At 41.6% G+C, this 20,927-nt stretch overlaps 1 protein-coding gene across 2 annotated transcripts in view; it reads left to right on the top strand.

Moving 5' to 3' along the window:
• The window catches only part of TPK1 (thiamin pyrophosphokinase 1), a 260,228-nt gene that overhangs the window by 105,576 nt on the left and 133,725 nt on the right, over positions 1–20,927 (top strand). Inside the window, exon 4 of one of the 2 annotated variants that reach the window (XM_068396455.1) lies at positions 16,152–16,224. The exons of the other annotated variant lie outside the window; for it this stretch is intronic. Coding sequence (XP_068252556.1) covers positions 16,152–16,224 — 73 coding nt within the window. The remainder of the gene's footprint in view (positions 1–16,151; positions 16,225–20,927) is intronic. 2 annotated transcript variants of the gene reach the window in all.

Below are 20,927 nucleotides of genomic sequence, written 5' to 3'. Positions count from 1 at the left end.
CAGATGAGCTTATAAATACTAGCAGAATTTAGTTGAGATTAAGTTACTCTTTATGTTGAAGTTGTTGCTTTGTTGCTTTTGCTAATCAAGATGGAAATTGTAGAATAGTAGTAATATTTCTAACTAATAATGATGGGAGATGACAGTGTTGCCCATTGTTGTGACTCCTGAAAATTAGAATCCTGTTAGAAGGAAGACTTGGTTTCATTGTACTCTTATAGAAGCTATGAAACAGATTTCCATCCCTGAGGTACATGTGTGTAGATGGATGTGTGCGTGCCTTGTTTCTTTTATTTCAGGAGACACTAAAAGTAAGTTGCTGCCTTACTACAGGACCATGCTTTCGTTACAGGAGAAGAGTGAAAAAGAAAAGCACTCTTAGGTAGAACTGGATATGATTCATAAGCGGCAGAGGCAGATGTACCAGGTTTCATCTAAAGTAAGAGCAAGAGTATTGTCTACTGGTTAAAATGGAGAAGTGGGGATCAAGACCTTTGTTTTGTTCCCAGTTTGCTCAAAGTCATCCAGTGAGTTACCAAGACATTCACAGACAGCATTAGGACCCTGTTGTTTTAGCCACATCACCAAACCAAACTTCTCTTTTCTGAAATGCCCCTAATCGTGTTAAGGAGTAGATGGGAAGGACCAGGACACAAGTCTGGGGAGGTGGAGTGATGAGCAAATACAAACCAGATGGACAGTTGGACACTGGCTGCCAGTGAGGTGCTCTGCCCATAAAACTGTGCTGTCCCAGTAAAAGCATCGTAAGCCAAGTTGAAATTGCCAACCAGGAAAATAAAGGGTCATGATTTGTCCAGAACAGTAATTCTAGAAAAAAAAAACAGGGAAAAAGTGGCTGAGGAAAGGAGAATATAGGGACATTTCAGTTAATCCCAGGTCTCTCAATCAGAGGGTTTGTATTGCTTCAGCTTCTTCTTCAAATAGCTGTATCTGTGCCCCTAGTGTACTGTAAGGAGAGGAACGTCATCTCCATCTGGGTGATTTCTGGCTTTATGACATGGTAAAAATCATTTATGGCCACCCTGATGCTAGAAGTTAGGACTTGGTAGTGATAAAATACCTGTGCCTTGAGTCACTGCTGGAAAACACAACTCAGGAGAGTCCTGAGCTGGCCTAGGAGCACTCTGCACTTTATAGGGCTTCGGTTTGTTGTGCCGAAGGAGTAATTGTCAGGATACAGGGAAAGCTGGCTCTGTGTGGAGAGGCAGGGTAAAATGTATGCTGTGTTTCCTTTGGATCTCTGAATATCGATAGAAATGAAGGATTCGGCAGGCAATGCCTTCTTTTATGGAGCAATATTTTTTACAAGGGTTTGGGCTGGGCTTGGGGGTGGGAGTTTTCCTGTGTTTGAAACAAAGCCAACCTAGAAAGTTCTTGCAAGCCTCAAACCAGGGTGGGTTTTTGGTATTTAAAACACAAACTTTATATGGAACATGGCAAGAGCGATCTTAGATTTGAAAGAAGCTCTGCTAAGGCTGAGAAGAATGCCAAGATCAGTGCTCAGTCTGGGAGCACAGACATATAAGGTTAGTAAATGACCTTAAAGTTGACTGCTCTGCACCGTGACTTCAAAGTACAGAATATTACGTAGTGGGACTGAACACAAGTAACACCCATAGGTAAATTATTCAGATTAGTTTTTACTGTCTCTAAAATGCTCTTTCAGTAAACTTATTAGTGATTGTTGGAGCGTAAACATATTCTGGATGTTTATTTCTTGGTTTTCTTTCCTATTGTCTTTCTTCAGAAGACTCTGCTCTCTCTTTATAAATACGTGAAAGCCAGAAGTTCTGACTTTTAACAATTTGCATTCAAATGGGCACCTTTATTTTGAGAACAGTAGATTGTATACTTCACATCTGTTTAAATTTAGTGTTAGTGAAGCCACTGTCTTGCGACTGGGGGACTTTATGCATTATAGAATATAATGAGAAGTAAAACTTTAAAATATAAATCCATTTATCTTTAAACTATTTTTCCTAGTTCTTCTGCTAAGATTTGTTTTTAAATCTAATTGTATTCCAAGAGTGTTTCCATTTTATAAATGGTCTCTTTTAGCTTTTCGTTTTAAAATGTTTTGTGCCGCAGTTGTTTTCACAGAAAATGCTACCAAGAGCAAGGAACTGTGTTCTCAAACTATGATCAAGGCTACTTAGTAAAGTTGATAAATGAGAATAGTTAATAAATTAACTATTTAGGGCCAAGTGATGAGCCCAGTCTGGGCTTTATTTTTGCAAAATGGGGAAGAAAAAGTCTTCTAATGCCTTGATTTAGTTGTATTTTTAAAAAAAGAGATAATTTGCTGTCTCTGTCTTGCATGCAGGCTTTTATTTTTAAAAAGTTTTAGACAATGTACCTGACAAGCGTAGTGAATGTCAGTTATAGAGAAATGCAGAGAATTCTGAGTATTGAGCAAGGGAAGGAAGATCTTTTTGGATGACAAGTGAAAATACAGGAGGCAGTGATGTTAAAAGATGGTCAAAAGGCAGTTGGGAATGGCGTAAGCTGTACAGAAGTATCTTGTACTGATCCCAAATAATTGAGCAGAATGATGTCTGATCATGGGACAGGATTTGGAACTGCAAAGGTAGTTTGGATCCAAGCTTACAGAGTGTCTTAAAGTGAATGGAGATGCATGAAGGTCCACTGGGGTTGTCTTATGAGGCTTCTCTACCTGTGTGGGACATTCCATAGGAGCAAGTCTAGAGTCTACCTGTCTGCAGACTGGTTTTGGTGTCTCTGCAGAACTCTGGACCAGCATCAGCATATCATTCAGCTCTGGCTCATTAGCCCAGCTAAAAAAATTGAGAGTATTTGGGCCAAAACATGCACTAAGGTAGTAGGATGGTTTCTGATACCAGAGTGAGCTTGTTCCGTATGCCGTAGGCAATGTCTTCACTTGCAAATATTTTCCATCTCACTTATTTTTTGTAAGTGTTTGTGTACATATAAGCACCTCCAGAACAGATTAGCACTGCAAAGGTACGCCTGAAAGAGTAAACTTCAGAGAGATGAGAGAAGAGAGCATTAGGTGAAGGGCTAGATGACAATTTCAGAATATCACAGAATCCCAGAATCAATGAGGTTGGAAGAGCCCTCAGGGATCATCGAGTCCAACCGTTGCCCTGACACCACCATGGCAACTAGACCGTGGCACTAAGTGCCACGTCCAGTCTTTTCTTAAACCCCTCCAGAGATGGTGACTCCACCACCTCCCTGGGCAGTCCCTTCTAATGGCTAATGACCCTTTCACCAAAACACCTGTCTGGTGTGAGACAGCCTGGTCATGGACACATTCAGAGTAAACATACATTTGTCCTGCAGTAACTCTTTTTAGCTCAAATAGGTACATATGCGTGTACTGTATAAGGAAAGTACTGAAATGGACTAAGATATGCATTCAAATAAGAAGCTCCCAGCTTCTTTTGGGTTTGGACTGATGTCCTGGTTTATTCCTCTGAGTAGCAATGAATATCGATCTAAATTGACTGCAAAATAAAAAAAGATCAAACAAATAATACTTGAGAATGAATAAAGCTCACCAGAGCTGAAATTTGTGTTTTATTCTAGAGAGAGAAAAAACAAACCAAAACTGACCGGTGACAGTCTCTGTGGGCACACTACAGACAGATTCTGCTAGAAATGAGGTTTTGGGTTTGTCTGGGATTCTGGAATGCGCTTGGGGGATGAGGGAAAACTTAAGTTTCCATGCAACTTCGTCGGAGTTTTTAACACAGGGGTTTGGCTTTTTTTTTTCTTCACTTTTTAGTGTTACCGGGTTTTTCTTCTTTAATGTCACAACACAGGGATAGGTAAGGCCTGTGCTTGCCAGGTAGGTGCCCAGATGACCCTTTGTACAGATTCAGGATCTTCTGTTGATTTAATTGGGAAGGGATTAAACTCTAGATGTCTGAGCAATTACACCCTCTCCGTGCATTGCCCTGAATTCTCGCAGTGGAATTAAAGCTTTGTGTGATGCATCACTCCTCTGTGGTGATTGCAAGCAGGGAAGCTGCCACAGCTGGATCGAATGTTTTCAGCAGCCTGGTACCATTCCAACAGCCTGTGAAATGGATGGAGCAAGAGTGAGACTCTCGCTGCTACTTGGTCAGTAACCAGGTCCTCCAGAGACTGGGACACAATCCATTTTTATCCCTTGTGCTTTAAAAAAACCAAACCAAACAAACAAAAAACCCAACCAAAAAACCCTACTTTTAGCTGTGTGAATAGTGTTTGAGCATCTATTACTCTTGATTTCAGATTTGAAGCAAGCGTTGGCAATAGTTGGAAATTGGTACTGCTTATTGTATTCAGAATTACTTTGTGGTGCCCACACAGCGATCAAAAATATTTAGCATAGTCTTTGGAAGCAGTGACACCAGGAATTAAATTCATCCTGTAGCAATAAATTGTTCTCTGAGTAGTAACTCTTTAGGGATATCCCACCTACACCCGCTTGGCTCTCCAGCTGCCTGGCTTTCCCTCCTTGTTAAGAAATTCCATCCCAAATAAGTTTCTTTTGACACAAAGCTGAGTGGCCCATTCAACGTATCCACGTCATGTGGCTGATGGGCATGTGTAGGTAAGAGGTTTTGGGTACAAGGGTACAAGGAAAAGGATGGGAAGGGAGTGAAAATGCTTTTGATACTAGAGCTGAAAAGGAGAAAAGTCTCTGGAATAAACCAGGCTGATAACGCCAGTGGAGCAACTGTTACTCTGTCACAACAAAGAGAGAAAGGAAGGCTCTATAGTAGTAAAGACAAAAATATGATTTGCCTCTTCAAGTTCCTGCAGTATCTGTGGGAGGACTGTTGTTTTCTAATTTTATCAGCTGCAGCAGGCGTGTTAAATGCCAGTGACAGATCAGATTGTGTGCATTAAGGTATTTTGAGTGGTGAGAGAAAGACAGATTGTCCCAAAAATACAACTGGAAGAGTCAGTAAACAATTCAGTGCCACTTTTTTTGTTAAAACATCATCTGCAAGGTTTGACAACAAATACTTTTAATTAAGGAAGTGACAGATGTGGGTGTCAATATCTCTTCCTTCTGATGCTTTTAATTTTAGGAAAAAAGAGAACTGTGCATAAGGTGATTTTGGGGTGGTTTTGTACGGGAGGGAATCGTGTGAAGAGCACGCATGGATTGATGGGGATGTTAGCTCTCGGAGGGGATTTTCAGGATGATGAAGAATCCGTTTTGAAGGGTTAACGTTGCTAGCAAGTGAGTTACTGACCCTGCACCCACTCTGCAAGCACCGCTCTGATTGGCACCGAGGGGCCAACATTGATCCGTCATTCGCAGCTTTGCAGCAAAGCAATGACAGCGACTGCACGGGCTGTGGTTCTGCCTCTCGTCTGGTGAAAAGGTTACTGCTCTCTGATTGCCTTTTGGAGTCAAAGTGTTTCGAATTGAACAGCAATTTCTGACAGAGACGGGAGCTGGAACTGTGCTACGCTGTCATTGGGCTTGGTGGGACACTTCAGCTTCTACTGCTTAAACAAATAGGAATTACATGGGCAAATCCCTCCTCGTTTCCTTACTCCCTCTTCTCTTCCCCACCGTGAAAGTGAGAGGGAAGAGTGTCCATGATCATGTTTACTGTAATGAGCCTGTCCTCTGGGGAAACTTCTGTGGCATCTTTGAACGTTAATCTAGTATTGATTTATGATTCTAATTGATACGCTCTAGCTCTTGTTCATTAAGTGACCACATGCAGGGTTCTCGTATTTCGTGTGTTCCCCATAAAATCCTGTGCATTTCATTAAATCTCAGCATTAAAGAAAGTGTTTCCTGGCAGAGAAATACTCTAACAGCATGTTGCAAGCGCGCAGGAGGGTCCTGAGGTCACAAACTCCTTTCAGAGGTTAATTAAGTCTGAAAGAAAGGTATTCTGTTGTAATTAAATAGTAATGAATAAGGGGCTAGGAATATTTGGTGTGTAATGCAGTACCACGAGGTAAAGCCAAAATCATCTGCAAATTTATTATTTTCTTTCGTATTCTATTATAAAATACCCTTGGGTGTCAGTGTAATTTTTATTTTCCAACTTGCCTGTGACAGAAGGGGATTAAGTGGTCAGCGCTGTCATGCATATATGTGATCATAATGCACCTTGGGAGTGGTTTGGAGAACTCTAATAGCATCGCTGGCATGCTGGAGAGGGCTTTCATCAGGAGGGTGATGGCTTCCCCGTTCTGCAGGATCTCATTTTTAATCAGAGTGGAAAGTGCTTTCTTTGCCGTGTTCACACTGGAAAAGCTGTGGCAGGTTTTGACTTCTTTCAGTAGCACCAGCAGCAATACAGTCATGTTCATGACCCCGTTTAAGAGCTCATCAAAATTTCCCTTTTAGTTCTTGTGCTTCTGGGGCTTAATATTTCAGCATGTTCAAGTGTATTAGGCAGGATCTTGGCACAGGGCTACAGAGAAGTTGTCAATCCAAATGTAGATTTTTTTCTTTATTTTTTTCCCCCAACCATCGTTGTAAATCAGCTGATTGAGACGCTCATACGCTGGGTTGCTCCACTCTGCTGTCTCTGAAGAGTGAAGGATTGTAGTGACTGAACATGTTATAGGAATCTAGAGGACAAAAGCATGGGTTACCAGCACAACTACAAAAGTGACTTCAGTGAGAGTTTTTCCATCATTCCAGTGAAGTATGGGTCTCTTACCTCATTATCAGGCAGATGGGTCGATTCCTTCCAACTTTACACATTTTTCAAAAACTTATCAGCCTGTGAATTAATGACCTGCTGGTATTAAAACATGTGGGAAAAATTATCCCGTAGTGAATTTTACACTGAAGGAATGGGCCACACTCTTCTGGTAAATGACATCTCTAATGACAGTTACATTACATCGTGTCACCTGTGGTGGTCTTCGGGCTACTCCTAGAGCATGATCTCCTTGGTGGCACGACTCAAGGAGGAGGTGGAAAGGTTAAGGAGCAGAAGAGCATCCCAGGAAGAGGTTGGTGGGCAGTGCTGCTCCCTGCCTGTCCTGGGGGAAACGGACGGGTACTTTGGCTCTGTAGAGGTGGTGACACTGACGGGGGGGTAAGACAAGGATTGAAGTGAGTAGGATCTCTCTGCCAGCTGCAGAAGCCTTACCCAGCTGTGGTGTTCCAGCCCACTGGAGAGAGGGACACTGGTGTATTAAACACTTTTCCACTGGTTCCTTCAGAGCTCTGGAGGCCGGTCTTTCGCCTTTGCGGTTAGTACTAACCTTAAAAGAATTTCTATTAAACCTTGCAATATGTTGTTGTCTGAATCACAAGTTCCAGAAAAAGAAATAGGGTCGTACATTGTACAGCTAAATTGTGTAGAAATGGGAGAATAGTCCCTTGAGTTGATCTGATGAAAGGGAGGACGCTCTTTGGTAAAGGTTACTCAGCATCAAGTAGAGCCCAGCTCTCATTTTGTATGCGCATTTATCTTCTGCTATCTCTCTAATTAATGCTCCTGTGCTGCGCTGGGCAAGAGGTGCAGGTACCTTCTGAAATGCTAATGCTCCGGTGGAGCATCCTGGTTCTCTGTCAGCTCTGGAGAAGCTGCAGCAGAGGTCAACAGTGAAAGGTTTGATAAAACTTCTGCCTCTTAGTGACTTACCAAACTTCAGCCGTACAGAGACAACAGAATTCAAACAGCTGTCTGCCATGGCGTGTCTTTTCTCCATTCCTTGCCATGTGGGTTTATGTTCCCTAAAAAGATTAAGTGATATGTTTTGTTCCTCTGCATAGCCCAAGTGTTTTCAGGATCCTCAGTGCATTGTTTCTCTGCAAAATGTTATGTACCTTATCAATGTCAGGGCTCAAAACCTGAACAAATTTTATTAATGTATTTAAGGTACTCAAGCACGTCTTCACCAAAAAAAAAAAAAGGGGTCAGAAATTTTCTCAGTGGCTGCTCTACAGGCAATTAGGGCCCAGGACAGAAGACATTTTCATTAACCATTTGGGAGTGAACTTTATCTTTCAGTAGTTGTGTTGTCATCAGATGTTCTGGTTTCCTCCTTAAGACTTCATGTCTTCTGAGTAGGTATGTTTTAATAAATTTTTGTGTGGTAATTCACCTTTTATGGCTGGTCTTCCTCCTTATAGGTAAGTGTCAAGATATCTCTTTTCTGGCCATGAAACAGAGGATCAATCTATTAAATGATGTGTATGTGGAAATCAGAAAAGATTAACAGGAGCAGCATAGTTAAGACTTTGAAAACCTGCACATTTCTCCTTGCCTGCTTGGAACAGTTTACTCAGGAAGGGAATAAACCTCTTCTCATTGCACTCGTGAGTCGCTGTGTAGAAAGGGCTCTAAAGGATTTCTGCTGCAAGCTCCTTGCTGCAGTTTCAAGCCCTGTAGAAGCAAAGGGCTTCTTCAGACTCAACCTCTCATGCGTAGGTCTTCTCTGGTTTTGGAAGTACGTAAACAGATGCTAAACTCAGGGCAGGTAGTTCAGGTACTTGGGCAAGAGTAAGGAAATTATGGAAGCAAGGAAATCCTGGTGAACATCTTCCACATGTAACTGCTTCCTGTTTGGCTGTGCTTGACTTTCAAATGTTCTTAGAGGTGTGAAAGTTCACAGAAGGGACACATAGAGTTAAAATACTAGTCATCAAAACTGACTTTTAAAATTGTATAATGAGTTTTCAAGCCACACTGTAGGAGTTGTTGGTAACTATCTGATTAGGAGGAAGAACTATAAAATGTGGGTTTCTAGCTCTTCTGGGAAAGAAGAAAAACTGTTTATCTTGTCTTGGGAAAGTTTGTTCTCGCCTCGGAGCAGCAAAATCGAACTTTGGTAGCACTCCATGAAGAAGCCCCAAGCTGGCTCTGGCTTCTGGTGGCCTTTTTGAGACTAGTATCTAAATCTCATTGGTGTAGTTTGTGACTGCTTCGATCTAAGTTTACCAGGTTTTAGATCCCATCCCTTTGATTCTTCACATGCAGTCTAAAATGTTAATCATGAACAGTTCACCTTTCTCTGATTTAATGGCTGGTTTTCCTCAATTTTTAGGGCAAATTCTGCCATCTGTTGCTTTGACATGAAAAGAGGGAAAACAGTGTTGGGTGTCTTGTCAGCCTCCATCTTCTCAGTTGGTCAGATACCCTCATGTGTTGGAGGGAGTCCTGGTTACGTTGCTCATCTTCTCTCCTCTTTCCTCTGGCCTCATGTCCTGGAGGACTAGAGTCTGGCACTTCTGGATGAGTACTCGTGCTTCCCCAGCTCTCAAAATCACGTACTCGTGAGTGATCCATGCTGAGGCGCTGGTGCTTTTGCTGCCCTGAGCCATGCTGCCCTGTGCAAGGGTGAAAACTCACAGCTCGACCCCCTTGATTTTATTCCTCTTGCCAAGGATCCAACAGAAAGACGTGGTGCTTGAGCCTGTGAGATGCTGAGTTTCTTCTGAGAGGTGCTGAACAGTTTCAGCTTTAATTGGCTCTGATGTGATGGTGACAACATTGCAGTCACATATCCTTTATTTTAAGCAACATATCAGTCTGTAAGTAATACAAAGCAAGCCACGGGTCCTTAGCAGCAGTCTCTGGGTGTTGCTTGTCCTGTGCACACTGGGTTTTTCCTGAAGTCCTTGTGCTTGCCTGAACACAGGAGGGTGTTCAGCACCGCGGAAAACAAGCGAGTAGTTCTTTAATCTCGCAGCATCGCTTTATTTTGTACTATATTGATTGTAACTGGAGAGCAGTTTCAAATATTGACAATTAAAAAGAAAAACGCAACAGTTGCAGCTATCATTAACACCCTTCTTTGTCACTGGGAGGTGAGGTTTCGAGGCAGGGTGTTAGCTGCTTGATTTTTGTTAATGATAATGGGAGCAAGTTGGCTGTCCCCTGCAGAAAATGTCCCCCTGATGTGTGCTTTGCATGGAAGTTTCAGCTGAGGGTGATACATTCTCCAATTTATTTCACATATTTTTTTATTATTTGCAAGGTGACACTGCATACCAGGCAAGCATAAATGAATGCATTATTGCCCTCGTATCTTCCAACACTTTTATCTTTTTCTTTAAATCATAGCATTTGCAAATAAAATAATACTTTTATGCTCTTTAACACCAAGCTCTTTAAAAAGTAAGGAGGAAAGAGGCTGTTCTCCAAGGTTGCTAGATATTGCCAAGTATTTTTAACCGTAGAGCTACCTGACTGTAATCCACAGAGCTGTTACCAGTCTGTGCAAAGGATTCTGGCAGGGTCACATGAATCTGCTGTCTATGGCCTGATGGACACATAAACTTGCTTTCTTTGTTAAACTGAGGTCTGCAGTGCTGCTGTTGTTTCCCTCCCCCCTTTTTTTTTTTAAATCTTGTTAAATCTTATCTGGATTTATTGTAATGTATAAAATGTTGTTTGGGAATTATGTTCTGTGTAAGCAATTGCATAATGAAATTAGGGTTTATGAAGGGCTTTGAAGAAGGCATGGGCAATTGGGGATTTTTGTTGTTTCTTTATGAATTCATACAGCAACTAGGACAACATCATTGTCAGTGCCACCCTAATACAAATATTATATAGTGATAAGGGAGGATTTGTGGTTTGAAATAACGTGATGTGAACCATGGAGTCAAAAAAAGTGAGCTAGCTGACTTCAAGAGAGTCTTGATTGGGAAATAGAGGGTGGAGGAGGTAAGGAGTGTGCTGTAGCTGTTTTTTGAAGGCCTGATGATGGTAATAAGTTATGGAATCCTTAGTGTGATCTCTTCGAGATGAATCAACACAAAATGCTTTTTTTATGGTCCGTTTGAAGTTCTTGAATTGTATTGGTATTTAGTGTTTGGCTTCTGAGCTTCAGGTGTGACCCTTACTTGTGGCAACCTTGCAGATACTACTGGGCAGGTATTTATAGGTGGAATAAACATTAACTCCAAGTGTATCCTTCAATCTGACAGTTCTCCCTTCCCCAGGAACTCACCTCTGTACAGCTAGATGGGGCATCTGAGTGTGCTGGTTGGAGACAAAATATAAATGGCACCTACTTGTGCTGTACCTGTCTCTGGGAGTTAAAAAGACACTTGGATCTCCACAGCAGTTAACAGTATACTTTGGACAGATTTAAACAGATGTAACACCTTCCTGATGAGAACAGCCCTCGCTCACCCTTCTAGTCAAGACTGACAGTCAGGAGGGCAAGCTGAAAGTGCAGCAAATGTCAGTTTGGGGGAATTAATTTTTGTTTGTTGGGGTTTTTTGGTTGAACTGTGATTTTAGTATTTATCCTGAAGTAATGCTAGAGTGCTTTATCTTCTGTATTCCCAACTACGAGATGCTTATGAAAGTCAAAGCTGACTTTGGTGACTTTGCTGCATGTGAAGTCTGCAGCATTTTACAGAATCACAGAATCAATCAGGTTGGAAGAGCCCTCAGGGATCATCGAGTCCAACCATTGCCCTGACACCACCCTGGCAACTAGACCAGGGCACTAAGTGCCATGTCCAGGCTTTTCTTAAACACCTCCAGAGATGGTGACTCCACCACCTCCCTGGGCAGCCCCTTCAAGTGTCTAATGACCCTTGCTGAGAAGAAATGCTTCCTAATGTCCAACCTGAACCTCCCCTGGTGAAGCTTGAGGCTGTGCCCTCTTGTCCTATCACTAGTTGCCTGGGAGAAGAGGCCAACTCCCACTGCGCTACAACCTCCCTTCAGGTAGTTGTAGACTGCACTAAGGTCTCCTCTGAGCCTCCTCTTCTCCAGGCTAAACACCCCCAGCTCCCTCAGCCGTTCCTCGTAGGTCAGACCCTCCAGACCCTTCACCAGCTTGGTCGCCCTCCTCTGGACTCGCTCCAGCACCTCAACATCTTTCTTGAAGTGCGGGGCCTACAACTAGACACTTTATCTTCACTGTATTTTTTTTTCTACTGGGAAGTAGCTTGTGTGTGTCTGTTAGTCTGGGTTTTGGTATTTATTTTTAGTAGTGAAAGAAAAGCCCAGAGAACCCCCTGTGTGCCCTGAAATGATACAGCTGGGACACGTGTGGCGTGTCTGCGTGGGGTTGTTTTCTGTGCTGTAGCTGAAGGAAGCAAAGGGTATCGCAGATACTGCCTTCAAATGGTCGTGTCTCTGATGTTAACATTTGTTTAAAAAAGGTTAATTGCAGACAATTATGTGCTAAAGGAGCTACATCACAAGAAAAGTCAATAGTACCAGGAAACTGTAACTTTGGATTAATGATAGAGCTGAACAGTTATGCCAGAGCAATTGATTTAAGGAGGCAGCACAGTTTTTTATTACAAACTGCTGAAGTGTAAGGTGGTGGTGTGTTTTTTTCTTTTTCATAACTGTATAAAAAGGCATATTTACCACTCCACACTGAATTCTTAAAGTGAATGAGTAAAGAACCAAGTATTCTGACGTTTTAAATTGAACGTGCTGTTCATTAGTGTTGAATATTTAACAATAAAACTGCTTCCTGAATTAAGCCGTGCCCGTTAGATGGGTTACTTGAAGGCAAAAGGCACAGTTGTGCTTACTTAGCATGAGAACCTCAGAGTGTAAATATTTTGTTTATTTTGTAATCTGTATCTATGGTAAGAATCAATTACTGTTTTATGGTACTGGTGACTGAAATTTCATTAGTGTATCTTGAAACTATGGCAAACTTGCTGGAATCTTTTTTTTTCCTGCTCTCCTGGGAGTTCATAAAACTGGTCAGTCAACATTCAGCCCTTATCCAATTTGGATAAATCCCCTAGCTGGGATCCATCTCAAAACTTCTGAGAAATAGTGCTGGTTTTACTTGGGAAGCTCGCTAAAACTTTAAAGGTTTCATATTGAAACTCTGTGTTTTTTCAAAAAAAAAAGTTATATACATGAAACATTAACAGTTTGCTATGGAACTGCCTTCAGGTAAAAGCCATCTGAAAGCAATCCTGGCCCTCCTGACTCCGTACTCATCTTAGATGGATGCCGTATGGCTATAAAATACCCTGATGAGAGCAAAACCCAAAACAACAACAACAAAAAGCAACAACCTAAAGCCAAAGAAACAAGAAAAATACCCCCTCAACCCCCAAAAAAGCAAAGAGAATGAGAAGAGAAAGAACAACTCTGGCTGGTCCAAAGCTTCTGAGGATTTTTTGTTGCTCGGTGCCAGATGTTACGCTGCTTGACAGCTCTAGAAGAGCCTTGGTAGCCTGGGCTGATCTCACATGACTGTTATACTTCTGATCCCATTAGGATTATGGGGTTGGCTCACTCCTGATAAATGTCAGTGTAGAGCAGCAGAGAATCGAGCCAGCTGAGCTGGTCACGACCTTATATGCATAGTGATAATTAATAGCTAATGAGACTGGTAAAACATGGTTCTGAAACGCAATAGACTGCATCATCTGGACTGCTTAGAAATTAAAATTTTAAATTGTACTTTGAAAAGGAATTAAAGACTTCTTTTGCCATCATGGTCAAAAAGGTAACTTCCTTCACGTGCCATGTATGTCACTGAAATATATGTCATGTTCAATGCAGTTACACTACGGAGTAAGAATTATTCATGGATTTGAGGTCAGAGGGCAGGAAAGCATGGGTTAGACTAATATAATACCTGATTTTAATCCACACTTTAAATGAGTGGCTGTTTTAAATTTGATGGAGGGGCCTTTCTTGTTACTTTTTTCTGACATAATTTCTTCCACTCACATAGTAGTATGTATAGTTGACAGTGACTCTCCAGAGCCTGCTCTCCTGGACTAGTCTGTCCTCTGGAGTAAACACAAACCTCTACCAAAGCAAACAAGTGAAAACCAATTATTACAACATATTAAGTTACTTTAGTATGAGGGGTTTTTCCATGTATATCTCTCTCAACTATTTCTCCTTTTTCTATATCAGCTAGCGCTCATCTTCTCTGAGGTTAGTCAGTCTCGGACAACTTTTCACACAATGGCTCTTCTTCACTTGTGTTAACTGGAGAAGAGCTTTGCCTCAGTTCTGCACACCTGAATCAGGCCATTTGTTCTGCAGGACTCAAAAGGACCAAGTCAAATGCAGTGTTTGACTCTTGACTGAACGTTGGCTTGACTGAAGTTGGCTTGCTTGTGTTGGTTTGCATAGTCAATGAGCTACAAAGAGCAGCCATCCTCTGAAGATAAGGCTGAAACACTTTATGATGTTTGTGAGGCATGCAGTGCAAGTCGAGGTTTACTCATGATGGATATTTTTTAAATTCATCAGGAGAGACTTTCTGAATTTTCCTTGTTTCTGGTGTGTCTCAAAGGGAGGAGAAGAGAAGAAAGAATTCTTCTCTTCATGTTCATTAATGTGAGGCTTGGACTTTTTGAAGTTCCCAGCCATGATTCCTTATTCTCTGTTAGTCACTTCTGGCCTCGTGGTGGCTACAAGTGAACTATTTAGAGAGGATATTTTGAAAATGGACGTAGTGCAGAGGAGACGCATTCCGGCAGCGTAGCCAGGAGCCCTGGCAGAGCATGTGGGGCTGCAACCAAGATTCTTGTTCCTTTTGCTTGTAAAAATCGAGACAGAACTTCAGCTAGCTTTTGTCATGGAAATGGGTTTACTTTGGGTGAGAGCAAAAGCAATGCAGGAGCATTTGATTCTGAGAAGATTTTTTGAAAACGTGGAATTTTTTGTACGTTGAAAGGGTCAGTCTTGCGATGAAGGAGCAAATCTAATTTTCTGTTTAGTTTTTGCTGGTTTTGAACTGTACTGACTGGGGCATATAAAGCAGAGCACTGAATTTGCACTACTTCTGGTTGGTTTCTGTGTCCTCCATAAAACCCGACGCAGAAGGGACTGCCCTGCGTGGGAGCATCACTTTTGGAGAGATTATTTTTAGAACATATCCTTTTATAACAGCCTTAGTAATAGCAGAGCAGTGAATTTGAAGTGCCATAGTTGCATGTGAACTAACTCACAACAATGGTACCTACCAGCTTGTGCTGGAGCAGCTTTCAAAGAAAATGGTGGCCAGTGACCACGTGTCTCTTTTGAAATCTTTGAACAGAGCCAGAACATGAGATTTTTATAGGTTTTACTGATGTGGGGAGTGTGTAGACCCTGCAGCATTCTTCTGAAATCATGTGAAAGAAAAATATGTTCCAATATGCTTTGCCCAATTCCTAGTAACTCAGCTTGAGCTGTAAACGAATTTGCTGATGAACTCTCCTACCCCTCGTAAAGTACAGCAACCTTGGAGAAGAGGAGCTATGTGCTTAATTTGTTAGAAAACCCTGAAATCACAGCTTTGATCTTAAAACTCAGTTCAGCCTTATCTGTTGGAACAGTGGCAACACTTTCACCTGCCTTCTTGGCTGCTGCTTAAAGCTCCAGGAATTGTGCAAGGTGGAAAGCTGTAGTTCAGTGGGGGTTTTATTTTCAAAAAATATTCTTAAACTGTTCTTTCTGTAGCACAGTTGAAGTTTTATTGTGAATTTCATAAGAATTTATAGAGTAAATATTTTGAAGCGTTCTGCAATTAAAAAACTGCAAGAAGCAAGCTGAGATAAATGTCACATCTGTGTGCTTTGCAGCAGTATTACTGTACAAGTGACGGTTAGGGTTTGAAATCAAGTTCCTACACATCTTGTACATCCAAGATATGACTTAAAAATCACTGAACATTTGGCTTCTGTATGAGGGGGGTATGTTTTTAATAATCAAGGAGAAGAGCAGAAACAAGATGACATCAGTAACAACTAAAATACAAATCTTTGGAGCATTTGTGGCATACCAGCTGTCCAAGCATCATCGTCATCATCATCATGGTCTGACAAACGATATCCTACGAGGCTTGATGGGCAGCACTCAGATATGCTTTTTCAAATACTTTGCTGACTGAATGATGCATTTGAAAGATAAATTTGAGAGTTGTCTTTCTAGAACCATGCAGATACGAGTGTTGCCTTACTGACCCAGGGAGATGTCAGCATCTAAGCGATGTGTAGCTCCCTCAGCAAAGAAGGGACACTAGATTTACCACTTCTACAGTTCATCTGTTACCTCATTTTGTATTACCTCATATCAGCTCTTGTTTTAACGTGCTTTTAACTAACTCCTATTCCCTTGAGAGATTAATGCTTGTACCCCTGAGCGCTCTTCAGAAAATAAATATTAAATGTAATAAGATGGATTAATTTTTCATTTCACTGCTCATTGCTTTCCTTTCAGCTTCTTGCCTGATTACATCAGTGGTGATTTTGATTCCATTCGGCCTGAAGTCAAGGAGTACTACAAGGTCAAGGTAAATTAAACCTCTCTGATGAGTTTGTGTGTGTTCGAGCATTGTAGGATCCAACCCATCAGTGCCCCCGTTGGTCATTAAGTGATTTTGGCTCCGTTGGTTTCGTTGAGGCTTCAGTTGTGAAGCACCTTGTAAGCTCAGATGTTGCGCTCTACTGGCACTGTACTAATGCTTACAGTAAACCTGGGCGGTGTGGTACTGCCCGAGTCCTGCGTAGGGTGCAGTTTCACAGCACCAAGAGATAGATGGTACGTTGCTGGAGGTTAAAGCAACTAGAAACTTGGATAAAACTTCCTGAAAAATCTGTAGCTTCTTTTGCTCAGTGAGATACAGGACAATAAAGATTAACCCCCCCCGGCTGGCACCCACAGACTTTCTGGAGAGTTTCGCTGTGTGATTTTTGCATGGTACGACTTTACCTTTTCAGCAAGAAGCTGCAGATGGAGACATCTGCCTCTTTCATCACCCACTGAAGCATTGAATTATGCCCCAACTACTTCTGTGCTTCAGTAGTGGAGGGCTCTCCTTAGTGGGTTTTTGGACAAATTCCTGCATACGTTAATTTTTTCCCAGTGTAGCCACCACATTTCCAGTAAGCGACATACATGTAAGCTCACATTTCTTAGCTCCTAGGGCTCAGAGTTCTGCCTTCAGCTGACTATTTGGCATTTAACGCTTTGCCTGCCTCAGTGTGCCAGCCTGCCTTTGCAGCAGGCTGCACTTGCAAGAGCAGTGAGTGTTTGATCCTTGTGAGCTAGTGGCTAATTCCAAGTGTGAGGCTGAAATTTGCCTAAAATCTTCCCTGGTGGACTCGGGATCAAATGGTTAGAACAAAAGGTTTCAAACGGTGAGGGGAGGGCTGGAGGAGTGTGTAGGACAGGGGTTTAGTCCCTGTCTGAGCACTCTGTGTTTTTTTTTTCCCAATGTTCTGCCTCGTTGGTTAGAATGGAGAGGTGTGTGATGGCTGTCCATCTTGGGAGAACAGCCCAAGAAAAACGCTCAGGAATCTTCAGGTTACAGCTTGGGAAGTTAAAATAAAATAAAAAGCTTTGGACTAATGCTGTTCATTACAGACTGGAAACTCATGATCTGTGAGTAAATAGGGAAATTGCAAAATGCACTGCTCTGTTTGGCGTGGATGTTGGTATTAATGCTTATACAAACTGCATGTTGGGAGGTAGGTACCAAAGAATGTGGGTTAAGGATTGTTCAACAGAGAGAGGGGAGATGGAAGGAGTAGGAGGGGGAAGAACACAGTAGGGTATGGAAAGGGATAAGCTAAGCTAAACTGGTGTTACACTTTCTCATGAGGATTACTTTTCTGGCCACAGCATCAGAAAATCAGAATGGTAAATACAGGTGGGCATCTAAGGAGGTCTTGAGCAAAAAATATAATAAACCACAGAATTTGGAGAGAGATGTACGCTGCTTTTCTTGTAAAGTATCTTGTCCAGTAAAAGCATCCCCTTAGCTCAGGTGATGCCCAAAGTCACTGTCATTTGGAAACGTTGTATGTATTGATGACCCAAAATAGGTTAGGGCTGCTTAAAACAGGCTGTGAGAGAACTTCAGGTGGGTAGATCGGTGTGGTGCCATTGACTCCAGGGAAGCACAGAATCACGTGGTGAGTTAGGGTTGCTTCCCATGCTGTCCTTCCTCCCTCACCCACATGCAGATTACACCCAGGATGGGGTAAACCATTATCATTAGATAATACTACTGTATTGTTTCAAGCATTATCTTTTACCAATTGTTGATGATTATGAATGGGAAAATGGAAGAATTGTTGCAGGAAAGCTTAGGCTGATGTGATGTTGCTGTTTTCAGTGAGCGAGTGGATGAGAATCCACAGATATCCCACCTGCTAACTAACTGATCAGTATTTCCCCACACAAAATAAAGCCCTTCCGCATGCTAGCTTTTGATATTCATTGTCAATTACTTGACATTGGCAGGCTCCTGCAGCCTTCCCCAGTCTTGCTTCCAAATAGTCACCAGTGTCCAATGACCCTTTCTGAGAAGAAATGCTTCCTAATGTCCAACCTGAACCTCCCCTGGCGAAGCTTGAGGCTGTGTCCTCTTGTCCTGTCGCTGGTTGCCCGGGAGAAGAGGCCGACTCCCACTGTGCTACAACCTCCCTTCAGGTAGTTGTAGACTGCACTAAGGTTCATCGTGTGCACCTGTCCTGAGCTGCTAGCCAGGCCGGGGGTAGCAATGACTTACACTGCAGCTGTAGCTTTAGCTTCTTCCAAGGAAGACTTTCTATGTAGAGTATTTTATATTGTAGTGTAGGTTTTCATCTCTGGGTGCCCCTTGATTTTTTCCATATATACCTAATGGGACTTATTCCCAAATGTTACACAAAGGAAAGGTGGCACTTTTTGAAGGCACTTACTTGGGGTAAGTAAGTCAAGAGCTCTGCTGTCTGGCTGTGACGTTACTGTGACCTTCAAGTAAGTGGGGGTGTGTGTGGGGGTGTATTTATTTGTACATTTAAAACCAAGTAATTCATTATGGCCAGCAGAAAGGAGGAGCTATCCTGTGCATGGAGTGAATATGAAGGAGGGTGAAGCAAGCAGCAAGTGCTGAGAGGTATTCACCCTCTGCACTCCCATCTGCCTTTACATACGATGTGCAGGGAGAAGTCATGACAACTTTTCTATCACTTAAGTTTCACTTGACTGCTGTAGATTCGCCTGCCAGGTGAAGGGCAAACAGTGCTGAAGGAGCTGGAGGTTCCTTCAGTATTTCAATTGCAATTATTTAATTTAAACCAGGAATTGAAGGGATTTTTTTTTTCTTTGTGAAGCTGAAGATATGTTTCTCTGTGTTTTTTTATAAACATGCTTTATAGTTCTGTTAAGTATTACATTTACAACGGAGTGCCAGAGTGACCATTTTTTTTCTTCTTTAATAAAAGCTACCCATATTGACAGAAATTAATACCTCATGACTTCTTTTATCTATCTGAAGATAGCATGCCACTCATTAAGAGGAGTTACTTTTTCATAGTAAAGCTCATGGATGTTAATTAACGAGTTATAAAACATACTTATTTACAAGTGTTTGTGTCAAAGACAAGCCCAGTGTGCTGAGTAAGAAGGGTGAGTATTGAACTCAGTGTGTGAAACTAATTATGGTTCTGTAAAGCATTGTCTATAAGCAGCTGTGTGATCATCACGAAACAATGACAGGTCTGACTCCTCCATCCCACCAGCTTCATGCCAGGGTGTTGCTGGACTTGGAAGGTTTTCTACCTCGTTTAAGTGATGAAGGCAAAAGCAGATATATGCCCCTACAGTAAACATGACCTACAGATTCCCAAAGCCAAAGGGCTTTACTGGAAGGGATATCTTTAAGCCAGTTCCTCTGGTGTTTTCACTTGAGCAAGGATTACATGGGAAGTGTTTCCATCTTCCCTTAAGGAAGTTTATTGCCATTGTGTTGGGGAACCTTATTTAAATAAAGTTCATGAACAAGAAGCAAATAAATCCATTTTGTCTCTGTTAGGTGTGGCATGCCATCGTTAGTGAAGAGATCTAAAGGCAAAAGTGCTGGTTTTTCAGTTGTGGTGGAACGTCATCGTGTAATAGACTTATGAGTGGAGTGTTAGTGATGGGTTAGGTGTGTTAGGGTTTTGGGAGAGAAGAAGTAAGCATGCACCAGAGGTTATTCAGCTTTACTTATTATTTTCTGCAGTCTTGGGTTTGCCTCATTGACTTGTCAAGTAGGTACCTGCAGTCTTTTATTCTTTGTATTAAAAAATTACTGATGATTTCCCCCATTTCTTAAAGAGTTAAATAATGTTAAAACTGAATTAAAACTGCACCACCACTGGAAATGGAATATCATGTTTAAATTTTCCTTTTTAAAACATATTGCGCTATAAATGAAGGATAAAGAATAACAATTCAGTATTCTTTAGTCTGTATATTTTCTGTCATTGTTAAAAGAGATATTGAGAAGAGTTTTTGTACTTTCATGATAAATATTCATGTTCATATGATCCCATAATAGATGCACTGGCAGCCTTTCTCTGTAGAGTCTGAAGTGCATTGGAAATGACACTGCACAAAGCAGGGAGGAGTTGTGGTGATATTCCTGTCACTGCAGTTTCATCTGTTTCTTGCTTCAGCTGAATGTTTCTATTATTGAAACCTTTTAAACATTACTTTGAAGTTCAAGCAGCCATTTGTATTGTTGTGCCTCAAACAAGGCTCAGTTTCTGAAGGTTTGAGACCAAAGACATTATCTAAAATTACACCAAATCTGTACTTAGGCCTAGAAGCAGAAGTTGAATGCAGTGCCCTTTGAAATCCAGATTATGCTATTTATTAAAAATCCCGTTTGGCTTTTCCACTGAGCAAACTTCATGCGCTTTAAAAGGCTTCTGTAGACTTAGGAGCTTCTGCTTCAGATCTGTAATTAAATGCTGTGAACTTATTTACAAGTCTACTGGTTTTCCTATTCTCTTTTCTTATTAAGCCCCACAGAGCTGCTTATTTTTGCAGGCAGTTCTGCAGCTGTAGCACTTTCCCTTTCCCTTTTCTATTACATTTCCAGGGTTTAATGGTTATCAGGGCTGTAGAAATGCTTAATAGGTATGGTGTGGGTATTGTCTTTTTGTTCTGTGATGATGCACCTATAATTAGATTTACAAAATGTGTTTGTAGCAATGAAGTGGTGCTTGTACATCTCTCTAA

This window comes from Nyctibius grandis, chromosome 3 (genome assembly GCF_013368605.1).
Source record: "Nyctibius grandis isolate bNycGra1 chromosome 3, bNycGra1.pri, whole genome shotgun sequence".
Taxonomy (NCBI): domain Eukaryota; kingdom Metazoa; phylum Chordata; class Aves; order Nyctibiiformes; family Nyctibiidae; genus Nyctibius; species Nyctibius grandis.
The sequence above is the reverse complement of the archived record's forward strand: the minus strand, read 5'-3'. Positions and strand labels throughout refer to the sequence as shown.